At 37.2% G+C, this 17,653-nt stretch overlaps 2 protein-coding genes across 4 annotated transcripts in view; one reads left to right on the forward strand and one right to left on the reverse strand.

Annotated features, from left to right (window-relative positions):
* The window catches only part of THADA (THADA armadillo repeat containing), a 286,797-nt gene that overhangs the window by 96,413 nt on the left and 172,731 nt on the right, over positions 1–17,653 (reverse strand). The gene's annotated exons all lie outside the window — the stretch shown is intronic.
* On the forward strand, positions 12,387–15,664 carry LOC141579859 (small ribosomal subunit protein eS25-like). Its single transcript, XM_074378787.1, has one exon. It carries the CDS (start codon positions 14,707–14,709, stop codon positions 15,082–15,084), a length of 378 nt encoding a protein of 125 aa, XP_074234888.1. The 5' UTR covers positions 12,387–14,706; the 3' UTR covers positions 15,085–15,664.

Below are 17,653 nucleotides of genomic sequence, written 5' to 3' on the forward strand. Positions count from 1 at the left end.
GTTATCAATCTACAATTTCCTTTTCCTGGAGTATAGCTCATTGAAGAAAAGGACTGTGTCCTGTTCTCCACAGCCCCTAGACTCCAGGGATATACAGCTTTGTCTGGCAGAAAGAGAGACTCAGCCAACAGAGCATTTATTGATTTGGAATTCCACCATGCCCCCTTGCCGGGGGTGGCAGGAATAGAACCTGTATTTGCAGCAGCAGCTGGGGTGCAAAAGCCACCTGTCTAAACTCTCTGCATACTCTCTGGTTGGGGGGAAATACACAGTAGTAATAAGACAGTGAGTATACATTTGTTTTGGGTCATCTCTGGCCTCGTGCTGTAAATTTTATAATGCAGTTAGGAGTCCCGAAACCCAGACAAAGCGTCAAGGGTCCTGAGTTGTTGCGTGAGGGCAAAGCTTAGAAAGTGATGTCAAAGGCAGTCAATCTTAATCCAACATACAAACAAAGCCTTGATTATAAAGAATTAACAATTTACAAAACACTGATGTAATTCCTCTTCTAACTAAAGAGTTTCCTTCTAGCTTTAGAATGCAGACACATTTCTGAAAAGCTATGTATAACATTTTTCAAATTATAAATTATGTATTTGCAAAATAAATCCCAGTCTAAAATCTTTAGAAGCTTTATTGTACTTGTTAATTTATCTTTTCTACATACCTGGATCCTCAAACTACGGAGTTTCCTTAAAGACAATACTGAGAGATCAATAAGGAACTCTCTGATGCAGCAAAACTCATTAATGAAAAATAAAACTGATAATTTGTTCAGTCAAGACAGTTAATTTTAAAGCAATACAAAAGGAGGGAAATTGGTGGTGGTATTAATGAAAATTAGTCATGAATCACTCATTGTTGAAGCTGAGTGGTGGGTATATGGGATTCATTGTATTATTCTGCCTACATTTGTGTTTACATTTTTTATAATAAAAGTTAAAAAAAGGTTTAGAGAGGGAGAGAAGGGAAAGAGAAAATGTATGTAAAATGAATGTAAAAAAAAAGATGTATTAATAACATTAACTGGACATAAGAGCTGAAATCTTCTGTATAGCAAAAATTACTAAGAATATTCAAAAGTACAAGCAAACCAGGGCTAAAATATTGGCTAATTCCCCCAAGGAACAAAGCTCTTGCAAATTAATAACAAAAATGAAAATAATTGAATGAAATACGGCAGGGAGTTAGAAATTTTCTCCATTCATAGCACCCTTAGCACCTCAATAATCTTTTCATGGTGCCTGTAGGCTAAAAGAAATACCTAACAGTTCCATTTATTAAGTAGTTAGGTCCAAACAACCTAATAAGTATTTTTGCCCTAACAACTTAGGAACTGTTTGAAAAAATAATACACATAAGTTGAAAGAAAAAATATTTTTATTTCATTCTTTAATAACCACAATTACTTACTAATGGGATGTGTGTGCCTGTTGGATACTTCATAACTTCCCAAGCCTTGGAATTGCTGGACTCCACCACCCTCATTCCTGTTCCACATTGATTTTCTCATGGTACTAGCTCTTTATTACAGCAACTAGCGAATACTCAACTTTGCAAAGACATATAGCATCATCAAAAGGAATGCAGTGTGAGCTAATGTTGATCACTGTAAATTACTTTAAGCGAGTGGTTCACATAGTATCTCACAGATGGCAAGTGTCACCATCCTTCTCCCCCAAATTTAAAATATCCCACAGTGCTTTGGCACACACTTTGGGAACTGCAAATGTTTAGGAAAGAATATAAACAAATAATTCACAGATGAAACACAAATATCCAATAAACATACGAAGACATGTTTAATTTCATTAATGTTTAAGGAAGGGCAATTAAAACAATGAATTTTAAAAGGAGAAAAACCCATTAATCTGTAGAGAATTGTTTTTTAAAGGGTAGGATGCAACTAATATTTAAGTAAGGAAACTGACATTCTCATTCATCATTGGTGGGAGTAGAAATTGTTAGACGCTTTTTGGGGGTAACTAGCAGGGCCATGTCCTTGCACATACGATGTAATTCTATACAAATGTTTTCCCCGGATGTTAGACAAAGCAGCAACTTAGAAGTGTAGCAGTTGCTATTAAAATGGAAAACATGTACTTCCTTCAATTTTGCAATACCCACTTCTAGGAATTTATCTCACAGAAACACTTACAGATGTGGGACAAAAATACAGATGCCCAAGAATGATCATAAGCAGTACTTACTATAACAGGAAAATTTAGAAACAACCAATACAGGACCAGTTGAAAAACTATGGGATATTCCTACAAGTATCTTATCATATATAGCCGAGCTATACACTTATTCAAAAATAATGTTGTAGATACACACGGACTGACATGAAAATATCTCTAAGACATACTGATAAGTGAAAAAGCAAGCTGCAATAATAGCATGATCCCATTTTTATTGATGCCAAATTATTAACAGTTGGGGTGGGATTGTTACATTCAATGTTGCATGTTTCTGTAACTCTGAAAGTTTTATGGTAAGGATATATTATTTTTTCAAACTTTTTCTTGAAAACTTTTTATTGAAATAATTACAGCTGACCCTTGAACAATGCAGGTTTGAACAGTGAGGGTCCAAGTATATGTGGATACTTTTCAGTAGTAAATACAACAGTACCACACAGTCTGTGGTTGGTTGAGGAATCCGAGGATACAAAGGAACCTTGGATACAGAGGGTCAACTATAAGTGATCTGTGGATTACCTCGCATTGTTCAAAGGTCAAGTGTATAGCCTCATAACAAGTTGTCAAAACAGAGTTGTACCTTTCACTCAGTTCTCCCCAGTTGTGACATCTTATGTAACTGTGGGACTAGATCAAAAGCAGAAAACCAACACAGTCACATTACTATTAACCTGACTACATACCATATTCAGTTGTTGTCATATTTTATGTGCAATCATTTGTGTGTGTGTTTGGGGCAGGGAGAGGCAGTTTTATCCCCATGTATGGACTTGTGCAACCACCACCACAATCAAGATACAGACTGTCTTACCATCGTAAAGGAAGAGAGCATTATTTATGGACTCAGAAACAATAAAAGCAAAATAATATTCTCTTTATCCTGCATTCCCTAACTCTAAACTCAGTATGAAAATTCACATACTAATTACTGGGACAGGTGGCTGTGTGGTATTTTTTGCCTAGAGATAGAAATCAAAGAAAAAGAACTCGTCAATGCATCAAAGAGAAGATGTTACAACTTTCCCAAGGCCCCTCCTGGTCTCCTCCTTTGACTTTTCAGATCTGTGCCCAAAGTGGGTGGAAGAGCAGGTCGGGGGAGAGACCCACTGAAGGGAGAGAAGGCTGGCCACAAGGGAGGTGGGAGGGCTTGCTGGAGAGGGCACTGCAGGGATATCTCCAGAGTCGTCTTCAGCAAACAAAGCCAGAGGAAATGCAGAGTTACATTAATTTGCATTTCCCAGACTTTAGAGAAGCTGTAAAATTTGCCTTATAAAAAGAGTTTGACACACAGAAAAGTGTCCGACTTTCAGCATCTGGTCTTCAGGCTAGTAATGCACATTTTTCCCAACTGCCCAGTGAGGGGGTTTGGGGCAAAAGTCCCCTGCAAACCTGGGTCTGGGCTGGAGCCAGGCTCAGGAATCTGCTGGCTTCCAGTGCACTGTGGTAACAGAGACTCCCCTTTCTGAAAAATGAAGATGGAAGGACTTTTTTTTTTGACTCTTTGTGTTGCAGCTTATTTCAAAGGTCATCAAAGTAAACAAAAGGGAAAGACTGTGAATCTTTATAAGTCAAAAAGTGACAACTGTTTATAAAGCAACTGTTTATATTTTCACATGGAGGAAGGAAAAAAAATGATTCCTCTAAGCTCCCAGGAATGGAGATTTGGGTGGTTTCTCCCTCCCCGCCTCCCGAGTTTGTTTGTTCGTTTGCCATTCAACACCTCCAGCAGCGAAGTCCAGAAACATCTGCTGCATCCATTTTATGTGGAATTAGAAAGGTCCGCTGGATGGCTGGGATTTGTGAAATAAACCAGGCAGTGTCTTAAGAAGCAAAAGCCTCTGCAGCACTGATTGATAACTGTGCCTTCCACCACCCTGCTGAGGACGTGGAATGCCCGGGGTCCCACAAGCAAGCTGCAGTAAGGTCTCCCATTCCCCAGCCTGGTTTCCCTGAGGGCACTTTGTTCAGAGAAGAGTGATTCCGGGAGGTCTAACTGAAGCCAGGGGTCCGTGAAACCAATCTTGATCAGCCTCCTCTAATCCCTGAGAGTGATCAAAAAACCCTTTCCACTTACGAGTTTTCTTGGTCGAGCTGACAGTGAACTCTGGACAATCAATATGGATGAGCTTCTAACTAGATTTTATTATGTTATTAGACATATTCCAAAATAATGAGACTAGATGGAATTACAATAATCATCTAAAAGGTATTTTTTTTTACATGGGATGCTGTGTGTATTAATCAAGGTGTGATGCCTAGTCTGTTATAAAGATTTCATATTATTTCTACTTAATCCATTAAGCCTCAGCTCATCAGCTCCTTCTGTGAAGTTCTCCCTGACAATTCTAGGTTGTGGCAATCTTTCCATCCTCTCGTCCCATAGTATTTATTATCTGAACCACTCATTTGGCACCTAAGATATGTTGCCTTGATTGCTATTTATCTTTTTATGTAAACCACGTCTTTTTATCTCCTACAGAGCCTTACTGGAATGCAAAAGTTTGTTGATTTGATTTTAAATTTAAGGCAATTACCATGTGGGCTGAGATAAACAGTACTTCCAAGGCAATAGTTAACTCAGTAGTGAAAGTAAACATCAAGACTGCTTGCGAATGGGCCCCCGCTTACAAAGTAAGATGACCAATGAATGCAAGCCCTTGAGACGTGAGTACGTTTGTGGTCTGGGTCCTTGGCCTGCTCTTCCTAGCCCACTAACAAGTCATGTTGTCTACATGAATTCATCACCCCCCAAACTCATCTTGAGGAAACTCATAATCTACCCTCTAAGCCTAATTCAACTCAAACACTGGTGCCTCTATGAAACCACTCTCTGGGGAACTGCTAGGTTTATTTGTTGAATAAATGGCTGAAAGAAACAATGACTCTCAGGGTAACCATCCATAGTCCATTTTGACCTGCCCTCTTCCACTATATTGCTGGAAGGCTATGAGGATCAGGTTTAGGAAAATTCTAAGAAAAGTTGTTACGGATTTTTCCCCATAAGCAAGCCCTCCCAGCCAAACACTGGGACTGATTCCAACAAGATAACAGGACACTTCTCCCGGTGCCAACTGGATTTACACCACAAACTTTAGTCTTTAGACCAGTGGTTCTAAACCAGGGTGATTTAACCTCCAGGAGGCATTTGGCAATATCTAGAAACACTTTTGGTTATCACAATGAAAGAAGGTGCTACTGGCATCTAGCAGGTAGAGGCCAGAGATGCTGCTAAACAGTCTACAATGCACAGGACAGCCCCCTCAAACAAAGAATTATCTGACCCAGAATGTCACAGTGCTGAGGTGGAGAACCACTGGCCTACCCAGTTGGGGACCTTGGGAAAATTATTTAACCTCTCTGAGCCTTAATTTCTTCATCTATAAAATGGAGCTAATAATATAATTCATCTCATGAGGGTATTGTGAAGTCTAAAAGATAACTGATGGGGAAAGAACTTTGCAATTACTATTTAAGAAATTAGTAATCCTTATTAATAGAAGGCGTGCCCCATGTGTGATTTCAGCTCTGCCTTGCATTTGGACGCATCCCTTGGTATTGGTGTAGAAAGACCCCCCTCACCTTCATCTCTTTGGCATAGCGATGCTCTCCTGGTTTTGTGCTATTTAGGTAGCTTTTGTTACTCCTCTGTGGTACCTGCTCATGTTCTTTTCCTGGCAGTTGTTTTTCCTTGGCCACTGGACTTCTGCCTGTTGCGGGATTGTTTCTTAGCCATGCTTCTCTTATTGGTCTCTAATAATTTTCCCAGAAACTGTGCTCTCTAAGTAATCATCTTACTATATGGCTCATAACAATGACCAAGTGTATAGCAAGGAGAAATTCATGATTATCCCTCAGGGGCTTTGAAAAGTGGAAGTATAGTACTTATTACCAAGTTTGCCTTTTTTGTCATAAGGTAAACTTTCTGCATTGGTGATTTACATCTAAGGGTGAGTTGTGCCATTCAGTGTGTCAGAAGACCAATCTGATGACCCTTGAAGATATTAGCTCTATTAGTTATGACACTTGAGTTTTACCCTGATGTTCTTTCCAACAGAACACGCTTCATAAATTCACATATCCAGAGGTTCAACTCTCCAATCCTGTTTTCCTGCCTCAGAGAGGCAAACACTTTAAAACTAAGCTAAGTAAGCACATTCTTATTTTCCTAAGTATTTCCTGAATGACCCAAATCAGGTTAACTCTTTAACAAATACTTTAGCTTCCACTCAGGTCATTTCCCAGGTGAATGTGGCCATTTTGCTTTCATTTTATTCAAAGGAAGCAAAGCATCTCTCACATGGATGTCTATCTCACAAAATGGGTATCTGGATATTTTATATAGCGAAGCCTTATGGTCTTATATTGTAGTCTTATTTGAAAGGTGTGTTCATATACATGCATGTATTTAAAATTCGATAGATTCTTGATTTTCAGAAACAGACAATATAGTAGTTAGTCTCAATCTTCTTGAATTTAATGGTGAACTCTTAGTAGAATGAATCATGTCTCCATAACCGGCAGAACCATAGCTGTCATGAAAAAGGAGTTTACTCAGAAACCTCTGGAGTAGCCAGAGGAGGAAGAGGGAGGTTTCTCACCTGATCCAGTGGGATGCCTTACTTTGGAGATTAGTGGTCATTCTGCCATTGGAAGAACAAATGGAAAGGCAGGGCTCAATTTAGCATTGTGAGAAGGTGAACAAGGCACTCACCAACAGGGGAATCTTGGTTCATAAGCTTGTAGACTAGGGGCTTTTACTCTTATGGAAATAACACACAGACCCTGAGGATGGGAGAGCAGTCTTTCATCAAGGGGATTCACTTCCCTAGTGTTACTTAAATAGGCTTTTTCTGTAATGTAACAGACTCAAAGGCCCAGCAGAACTACTAAAACTGACTTCTCCTAACTCAAATGTGTTAGTTTAAAGCAAGGTTTTTCAACCTCAGCATGTCTTTAAAAGGTCCTTCTGCCCTATATAGAGATCAAAATGAAGGGGGCAAGAGTAAAAGCAGAGCGTACTTGTCCAAGCAAAAGATGAGGGTGGCTTGGACAAGAACAGTTGTGTAGAGCTTGAGAGTAGAGAAGCAGATGATACTGGTGGATTAGACACCAAGCTAAAGAAAAGGTAGGAACCAAAATTTGATTGCCAGTTTCCCTCTTGGGTGAATGGTAGTTTCATTTACTGAGAATGTGAAGGTCAGTGGAGGACCCAGTTTGTGGCCAGGCCAGGGTTTGGAGTAGAGTTTGTATTTCCTCAGATGGGAAGGCATCATCTCCTGGTCCACCAGGGGTGAAAAGGAGAAAAGATAGTACCTACTTCCTAGGAGTTTATGATTGTTTTGAAGAGTCAGCATACAAGTACAATACAGCCTCATCCTCAGTGGGAGCAGGGTCCAAAGCCAATGACTGGGGTGAACACTGTACACAGAGAAAATTACCCTGAATCACATTCAGCACGGTCACAGACACCAAAGACAGTACATTTCCAACTCACATCTCATTGTTCACTCCGGGGCACATGCTCACTGGGAGAAAAGGCAATGCTATTTAATAGGCAACTTGTAAATAGTTTTCCTCTATCTTTATTTCTTAACTTGGCACAGATTAAGCAAGCTAATGAGTTCTACACAATTCTACTAAAGACAAAATAAAATCAATTTCACTTAAAAGTAAAATACCAACCAATGAGATTTACTATCTAGCAAACTCTATACAAATGAATAGGGATTCAGTTAATGAAAGATCTAAGGTGGGATAAAGGAGAGGCTCACTTTCTGTAGAATATGGAGTTTTAATTAGGAAAAAGTTACAGATAAAGAGACCATGGTGGATTTGGAATTGCATACATATAATTGATAGTTACTCTCTATGACCACCTGGGTCTTATTTCTCAGATCTCTTTCTTTTCAGTGAAAAACTAGGAGAGTCTATAGGACTGGGGTATGAAGGTGGGTAGAGAGGGGAGGTATCCACAACACAATGAAGGAATACAAATGAGCAAACATAAGTTTATGCACAATACTTCTTAATGTTGGAGGCAAATAAGGCCAAGAGACAAACCATTAAGTTTGTCAATGAAGTTACTGTCTAGCTAAAACAAGAAATTAAGTTTCCCTACATTTCTATGAAAAAAGTATTGCAGTTCCTCAAAAAATTAAAAATAGAATTACCATAAGATTCAGCAATTCTACTTTTGGATATATATTTAAAAGAATTGAAAGGAGGGTCCCAAAAAGGTATTTGTATACCTATTTCACAGCAGCATGATTCACAACAGCCAAAAGGTGGAAGCAACCCAAGTGTCCACCGACAGATGAATGGACAAACAAATGTGGCGTGTACATACAATGGAATATTATTCAGCCATAAAAGGAAGGACATTCTGACATATGGGTGAAACTTGAGGACATTATACAAAGAGAAATAAGCCAGTTACAAAAAGACAAAAAGAGTATGATTTCACTTAAATGAGGTATCAAGAGTACTCAAACTCATAAAACCAGAAAGTAGAATGGTGGTTGCCAGGGGTTGGGGGGAAGGGAGAAATAGAGCATCATTTAATGGATATAAATTTTCAATTTTGCAAGTTCTGGAGCTTGATCAACAACATGTGAATATACTTAACACTACTGAACTGAACACAAAAATGGTTGAGATAGTAAATTTTACATGTACTTTATCACAATGAAAAATTTTTTTTTAAAGATTCCCTACATTCAAGTCACCAACATTCAATATTATAATATTGTATTCAGTATCATTCCTGGGACATGTTTTAAATTCTCTGATTACAGAGTTCCTCATCTATTAAAAAGTCTTGTGGGTGAACTATACATTTACTTTAATGTACCAACTAGTATTGTGAGCCTGCATTAATTAGATGTTAATTAGATGCTCTTAGAACATGATTTTGATTTCTTTTAATCCTTAAAAAAATTAGCATCAGGTGCTAATTAAAAATAGCCAAGTCTATCATTAGAGGCAAGCTATAAGATGGTACCAACTGTAGGGAAAGGGACAATTCTCAAGTGACACTGAGAAACTGGAACATACAAGCAGACAGTAGAGATCTGTTTTACTGCTCTCCTAGTGTCCACTGCTTTTCCAGTCTCTACTACAACAGAGGAGGGGAAAAAAAACCCATCACAGGCTAAATTCTTAGACAAAGGTTAATTTTTTTTTTAAACTTTCTCCATTGCAGATTATTTTTAAAAGTATTATGCTTCCAGAGAAGAGGTGGTTGAGACTATTATTATGATCAATATGTCAACTAAGAGTCATCTTTGGGAGGTACAAAAGTTAGCTTTATATCATACACTTGTGCTGAACCATCAGCTCTCCATACAACATCTACTTTCTCTTTGCTCACAGCTAAAAACCCTCAACATTTTCATACCTTTTCATTATCACCATTCCACACCACTTTTTAAAATTAGTTGATAACTTTTTTCATTTACCCATGTGAAATCTGTTCAAAATTTCACAAACTCATCAACTCAACTTCAAGAGAGTCCTTTTCTGCTCTTTTCCATCCTCCAAACACTTATCCAGTCTAACACTGTAGGTCAGAAAACCTATTGGCTCTAATTCTCTTACTTCCTTTTCAAGCTCACTAGCTATAGCAAACACACCTCTTTCAATACCTCTAGGTCTCCAGCTGTAAAACTGAAATAATATAACCAGCCTCCCATCTATCGCCCTGGATGAGGACCAAGGGTTTATGTGCACTGCTGACCTCCTTGATTCTTATAAGATGTGTCACGCACAATTATTATTATCTCTGCCCTGCTTTCCCACAACTCTTGCTTCATGCCTCTTGATCTTGACCACAAAACATTGTGTTACTAAACAGCTCACTCAGTCTCTTGCTTCCTCCACTCCTGCCTTTGGGCAGTCTTTCCAGCTACCCTTTAAACTTGGAAGAGTCTCCCCTTGCATCTGCCAAGCTGCTATTTCAAATGCTTCCTCCTTACTCATGTCTGCCTGACTGCTCTCCACATGAATGACCAAGAGCACCCTTCCTAGACTGGAACAAGTTTGGGTAGAAAATAAGTGATAAAACGCAATCCAGAACACTTTTTGCCCATTAAATCTTTGAGCTGAGAAATTTTAAGATTTTCTTATTGCTCTTCATGGTCCTTTAACCTCAACAGCAAATTACCTAGTGATATACAATATCCATCACCTGGGGGGATAAATCTCTGTTATCTCAGACCTGACATTAGCATCACTTGTCTCTTTCATTAACTCAATTTTTGTATATTGAATCCCTCTCTTCCACTGTTAACCCAATGTTTTCCAAACTTGCCTGATTTTAAGGATCACCTACATCACACACGAAAAAGGCAGATTCTGGGGTCCTACTTCAGATCTACACAATCAAAATCTTCAGGACAAAAATTTGGGGTCCTGTATTTTAAACAGTGCCCCAGGTAACTTTTGTGACAAGGAAACATCTGACAGCCTATTAATCTTCCTGTTTTTGTCAGTGTCCTAACAACCAGAGATCTGAAGACATACAGCTAGATGCCCTGAGTTATTTAGGGTTTAGTCATGAAGATTCTACCTACTTCATCCACGCTGATAATCTGACTTAAAATTAATGTTACGTGATTTGGCACTCTGATTTTTCTGTTGCAGTCAAACTGCAAGATTCTGATGGTGAATTTATACTGCTTTATATCCACCCAGTGCTTAATTACCACAATACTGAACATTTAATTGGAACTCAATTTAAACCTCACTGAATGATGGGTAAATGTACGACCCAACTTAAAAACAACCCTGAAACTCCATGTCTTAAAGCCTATTTGAGTAACACTGAATCCTTCTCTCATTATCAGGTTAATGAGAATGAAAATTTAGGGTTTGAGTTGGCCTGAAAGAAGAAGGCAATTATTCAGTGATTTGGCCAGATTTCTAGAAACAATTGTTAGGCCTTGTCTAACTGCCTAGATTTCTCATAATAGAGTCAACTTCCTTTCATCCCTCAAGGATTACTGCTTTGACCCTGTGTTCTTTCCACCGTCATGCTGGGGAGAGCTCAGAGTTAATGATTTGCATCTGATAGTGCATGATAAAAATTCAAGTAGCAGGCCTGCTTTCAGGCAAGGACACACAAGAACACTTTTCAGAAACGGACAGAAGTTTCATGCTGAACACTGCAAATGTTCAAAGATGCTTATTTTAAAACATACTTGCAAAACATGAAGACTATTCTAGATTAAAATAGAAATGAATTATATCAAGTAGAAAAGAAACTAGGACCCTTTCTAGAAGTGAAAGAACACCACTTACGTAACATCCAGAAAAATAAAGCTGAGCAAAAAATAGGAAGCCAATTTATTCAAGAAGTTAATACCGAAAACAAAAGTTTCCATGTGGGTATACCATAGCTATGCTCAATATTACATTTTTCAAAAGGGTAAACCCACTGTCTGTTAAACAAAAAGCTTCAAATGTAAACAATGAATGGTCCACATGATGAGATTCATCCCTGAAACTGAACAGATTTCTAAAATCAATGCCTAGACCAGGCTATTTATAAACTCCAATTCCCATCAACCTTAGCACGATGTCAACTAACAATAACAAGTTAATGTTTCCCAGCAATCATCTTCACTGTGCCATTTAATTGCCAGTACTCAGGCCAAGGTAAACTCAACAGGAACAAAAGAGCTAACATCACAATCAGAGAACAAGATTAATGAATATTGCATTTCTGCTTTGAAGTGAATTCTGCAAATCATGCCCGTAGCATACTCCTTTTCAGCCACTGGATTTTATTGTGATTTGAAGGTAGAGTTTTAAAATATTCTCCCTGTTTTTAATTAACCACAAGCTTCAGTCCTTGGAGAACTTTTTCAGATAAGGAACATCCTCTCCATAGCATTATAAAGTATGTAACTCCCCAAATTATCAAACACAATTCCTAAACCCTGACCACCAATCTTAATTAAAGTTTTTTAAAAATTTAAATACAACTTAAAAGCATGGAATCTGAAGTTTACAGCTTGATGAATTTTTATATATGTCTAAGTACATAGCTTTTATTTATTATAATTCAACAAATGATTCTATTATGTAAGATTATTTATAAGTCATCGCATTTGTTCTAAAAAGTACATTATAACATCCTTTTGCACTGGTGGTTAAATGGTAGAATTCTCACCTCCCACACTGACTTAGATGTTAACAGTAGATACCAATCGTTCATAATATAGCAAATAGCAGCCTTCACTTTTTGTGGGAGGAAGGATGAACCTTCAGAAGTAATTTGCCTCGTTATATTAAAAAATATTTGGTAAGAAAATGCTCTTATAAAAATAAAGACATAAGAAGAAAAACAAAAATGTGCATCTTTTGCTGCAAGGGAAAAGATCACTGACTAATTTTCAAACTCTGATTCTTTTGTTAACTCACCCCTGAACACATCAACTCCTCAGTAAACAAAATGAATTAAATCTTTACAGTTTCTCCAGCTAAAACTGTTTTACTGTCTATGGACCAAATCACTTCAGTCTGTTTCCCAAACCTCTATAAATAATTTGGCCACTTAATTGCTAAGAAGGTCCACTATCATTTCCCTTTTCTGGTTTGTTAAGAAATCACTTCTCATTTTAGCAGCTATGTTTATGCACTAACTTTTCCCATTGTTTAAATATCTACCACCCAAGCCAGTGATGGATTATAAAACCCAGGCCCAGGATATACAATTCATCCCGGATTTCTGATGGTTGAGATAACTCGTTGGTAGGTGTTGAGTTTTTTGTCACCACTCATCCAAACACATTCTTCCATCTTTTAACTGCCTGTTGTCACTCCCTTATAATATAAAGTTCTTCCTTGGTAGGCTATGATGAAGCCGTGCTCTGCTAAACAAATGTGTACATATCAGGAACAAATATCTAAGAAACAGCAACACTTCCTAGGTACAAAATCATTGGGAAAAGACCAATCTGAGTGTCCGAGAAATCTTTTTAAACAGAAGTTTTAAAGAGATATTGGTCTGTTTTTAAAAATGGTCAGTAACATAAACTATACTAAAATAAATGACTGTCAAATAGCATTTCTGTTAAGCTGATCCTGAATAAATTCAAAAGATTCATTTGCAATGAATATTCATGGAGGAAGGTAAATTTGTGTGCAGTCTTAATGTCAGAATTACAAATTACAAAAACAAAACTCTAAAATAGTAAAATTCAAAGTAATGAGATTTCTTTAATCTAGAAAAATCTCACTCTTTTTAATGAACAAAGTGAGAGTTGATGTGGCCATTAAACCTGATGTTCTGAGGTCAGGAGTTTCTGGCCACTCTGAGAATTTTGTATTGCAGGGTGTGAGGATTCTCAAATCTCCACAGAATCACTACAGCTGACAGAGGGGAGTTTTCTACAACACAAGTTTTCTCATTCTGCTCTGCAGCATCCCTATGTTTCATGTCACCAAAAGTAAATGAATGGGCCATCGAAACTGAATCTCAAAGTGTTCGCAGGAAGTTCAACCTCCAATGTGGTACAAGTAAAAACATTTGTCTATCAAGTGTTTAAAATCTCCACCAGATTACTCCAGAAATACTTATTTCTCATGCTGCTAATAGGAAAACACAGAGGAACAGAAGAAAACAATATCACACCCTTTGGATTATTAAAAAACAGCATTAATCTATTTCATTCTTTCAATAAACCTTTATTGAGAGTTTCCGGTCAAATACTATGGGAGTGTATAAAATAATCACGACATATTCACATGGTTACTTAAAGTACAATATACACTGCATAGATTATATTATAAATGGTGATTCAATGATTAAAACAAAAAGTCCAGTATTTTCAGTTTCTCTATGAAAACTTTGAACTTTACAGGACTGGTAGCACCTTTATAATATATTAACTTTCACATATACTAGCCTCTTTTCTGGTTTCTCTATTTTGTCCTCTGATCTTTCTAATGATGAGTTATAAGTAACATAATTTTTATTCATGTATAATGACTATAAATATTAATATATCTTTATATTGTATTTTAGGATTTGATATGGTAAGTTATACAGCTATTGACCTTCCTTTCTAAAAAAAATGTTCTAGACACAAAAGCCCTTAATAAAATGTTAGCAAATCAAATCTAGTAATTAATAAAGAGGATAATACATAAGAAGAAATGGGGTTTATCTTGGCAATGCAAGTTGGTTCAATATCAATGTAATTCATCATATGAATATATTAAAAAAGAAAAACATCAGATTATGTCAATAGATGCAGTAAAAGCAACTGATGAAATTCAACACCTGTTCATGATAAAAATTCTCCATAAACTAGAAACAGAAGGGAAATTCCTCAACTTGATAAAGTGATTCTGGAAAAAAAACCCTGTAGCTAACATCATATGTATTAATGAGAGGCTGAACACTTTCCTCCTATGGTTGGGAAATTAAGAATGTTCTTTCTCTTTTTGTCCGACATCCTAGTGAGGCGGCAGTGGTAGCAGCTGCTCTTACAGCTTTGCTATGCTGCCCAAGGATGACAAAAAGAAGAAAGATGCCAGAAAGTCAGCCAAGAAAGACAAAGACCCGGTGAACAAATCTAGGGGCAAGGCCAAAAAGAAGAAGTGGTCCAAAGGCAAAGTTCAGGACAAGCTCAATAACCTAGTCTTGTTTGACAAAGCAACATATGACAAATTTTGTAACGAAGTCCCAAACCATAAGCTTATAACCCCAGCTGTCATCTCTCATAGACTGAAGAGCCATGGTTCCCTGGCCAGGGCAGCCCTTCAGGATCTCCTTAGTAAAGGACTTATTAAGCTAGTTTCAAAGCACAGAGCTCAAGTAATTTACACCAGGAACACCAAGGGTGGAAATGACCCAGCTGCTGGTGAAGATGTGTGAACAGTTTCCACCAACTATACATTTTGAAAAATAAAATTTTATTAAATCAAAAAAAGAAAAAAAAGTCCATTCTCAGTACTCCTATTTCATTTTACACTAGAGGTTTTAGCCAGTGCAGTAAGGCAAGGCAAGGCAATAAAAGGCATACCAATTGGAAAGAGAGAAAACTGTCTTATTCATAGATGACATGATTATCTACCTATGTAGTAAAATTCTAAAAAATCTATTTTTAAAAGATGTAAGAACTAGTAAGTTTATTAGCAAACTCTCAGAATATGAGAGTCATAAAAATTAACTATAGTCCCTAAAGACTAGCAATGAACACTTGGACTTTTTTAACTTAAAGAACATTATCATTTCTAATGGTACTAAAACATGAAATATCTTGGGAAAAATCTAACAAAATCTGTATAAGATTCATCATGTGTATGCCTGTATTCAGCAATTTTTTTTTTCCTGTAAAGGGCCAGAGAGTAAATATAATAGACTTTCTGGGTCATGTGGTAACTACTCAACTCTGGCATTATACTCTAAAAGCAGCCATAGAAAATATGTAAACAAATGAGCATGACTGTGTCCCAGTGACACTTTATTTACAAAATATGGGGCAGGATAGATTTGGCCCATAGATTATAGTTTGCCAACCCCTAGTCTAGACGAATAAACTTAGTACATCTCCTTGTTTACTACTGATTAAAATTCCCAGACTCAGTGAAGGTACTTGTGAATTTGTAGGCTTTTGCAGGGGTAGAGACACAAATAATTTCTGTCCAGCAGAACAAATAAATTCAAAGGTCTACAACCTGTTGGACATTAATGAGTTAAGTAATACCTGTTACACATATCCATTTTATACTTGCCTGATAGTGATGATTTTATCTTTATGAAAATTATACTTTAACTTTGGGGTCAATTATACTTTAAATTTGGGGTCAATTTGCCCCCAAATTGCTCTAAAGATTTAATGCAATCCTAATCAAAAAATATTGTCTATTATTTTACTATTTATTCTTTCACACAAATTTATTTTTTTATTTTACATTTTTATTGAGTAATAGTCATTTTATAATGTTGTGTCAAATTCTAATGTAGAGCACAATTTTTCAGTTATACATGAACATATATATATTCATTGTCACATTTTTTTTTTTGCTGTAAGATATCACAAGATCTTGTATATATTTCCCCGTGCTATACAGTATAATCTTGTTTATCTATTCTATATTTTAAAATTCCAGTCTGTCCCTTTCCATCCCCCACCCCCGTGGCAATCACAAGTTTGTATTCTATGTCTATGAGTCTGTTTCTGTTTTATATTTCTTTTTTTTTTTTTTTTTTGGTTCCTCATATGAGTGATCTCATATGGTATTTTTCTTTCTCTTTCTGGCTTACTTCACTTAGAATGACATTCTCCAGGAACATCCATGTTGCTGCAAATGGCGTTATGTTGTCAGTTTTTGTGGCTGAATAGTATTCCATCGTATAAATATACCACTTCTTCATCCAGTCATCTGTGGATGGACATCTAGGCTGTTTCCATGTCTTTGCTATTGTAAATAGTGGTGCTATGAACACTGGGGTGCAGGTGTCATTTTGAAGTAGGGTTCCTTCTGGATATATGCCCAGGAGTGGGATTCCTGGGTCATATGGTAAGTCTATTCCTAGTCTTTTCAGGAATCTCCATACTGTTTTCCACAGTGGCTTTCCTTGCTTCCCTCTCCCACTCTTAATGATTTAGATGTCTTCTTTTACAATTTTGTGTTTATTCTTTTTGTAATTCATGGCAGTTATCTCCTTTCCAGTTATGAGTTTCTCATTTTTGTAGCATCCCGCTTCTTTTCTATTTAGAGTAGACCTGTGAATATTTCTTTTAGCATGGGTTTAGTGTTGCTAAACTCTTTGAGATTTTGCTTGTCTGTGAGGTTCCTTATCTCTCCTTCTACTCTAAAGGATACCCTTGCTGGATAGAGTATCCTAGGCTGCATCTTTTTTTCATTCAGGACTTTGAATATATCTTGCCACTCCCTTCTGGCCTGTACGGTTTGTGTAGAGAAATCAGCTGAGAGCCTTATGGGGGTTCCCTTGTAACTCACTCTTTGTTTTTCTCTTGCTGCCTTTAGGATCATTTCTTTATCCTTGACTCTGGCCATCTTGATTATGATATGTCTTGGTGTGGGTCTGCTTGGGTTCTTCCTGTTTGGGACCCTCTGAGCCTCCTGTACTTGGATATCTGATTCCTCTTTTAGGTTTGGGAAGTTTTCAGTCATGATTTCTTCAAATATCTTTTCAGTCCCCTTTGTTCTTTCTTCCCCTCCTGGAGCCCCTATTACGCGTAGATTGGCATGCTTTATATTATCCCATAGGTCCCTTATATTGTTTTCAATTTGCTTTTCTCTCACCTGTTTTGAATGGGTGCTTTCCGTTGTCCTGTCTTCAGGGTCACTTTTTCGTTCCTCTGCATTATCTAGCTTGCTTTGTACAGCCTTTAGGTCAGCTCTCATCCTAGCAAATGAGTTTACTAATTCAACTTGGTTCTTTTTTATAGCTTCTATTTCATTTTTGACATATT

This window comes from Camelus bactrianus, chromosome 15 (assembly GCF_048773025.1).
Source record: "Camelus bactrianus isolate YW-2024 breed Bactrian camel chromosome 15, ASM4877302v1, whole genome shotgun sequence".
NCBI classification, from domain to species: domain Eukaryota; kingdom Metazoa; phylum Chordata; class Mammalia; order Artiodactyla; family Camelidae; genus Camelus; species Camelus bactrianus.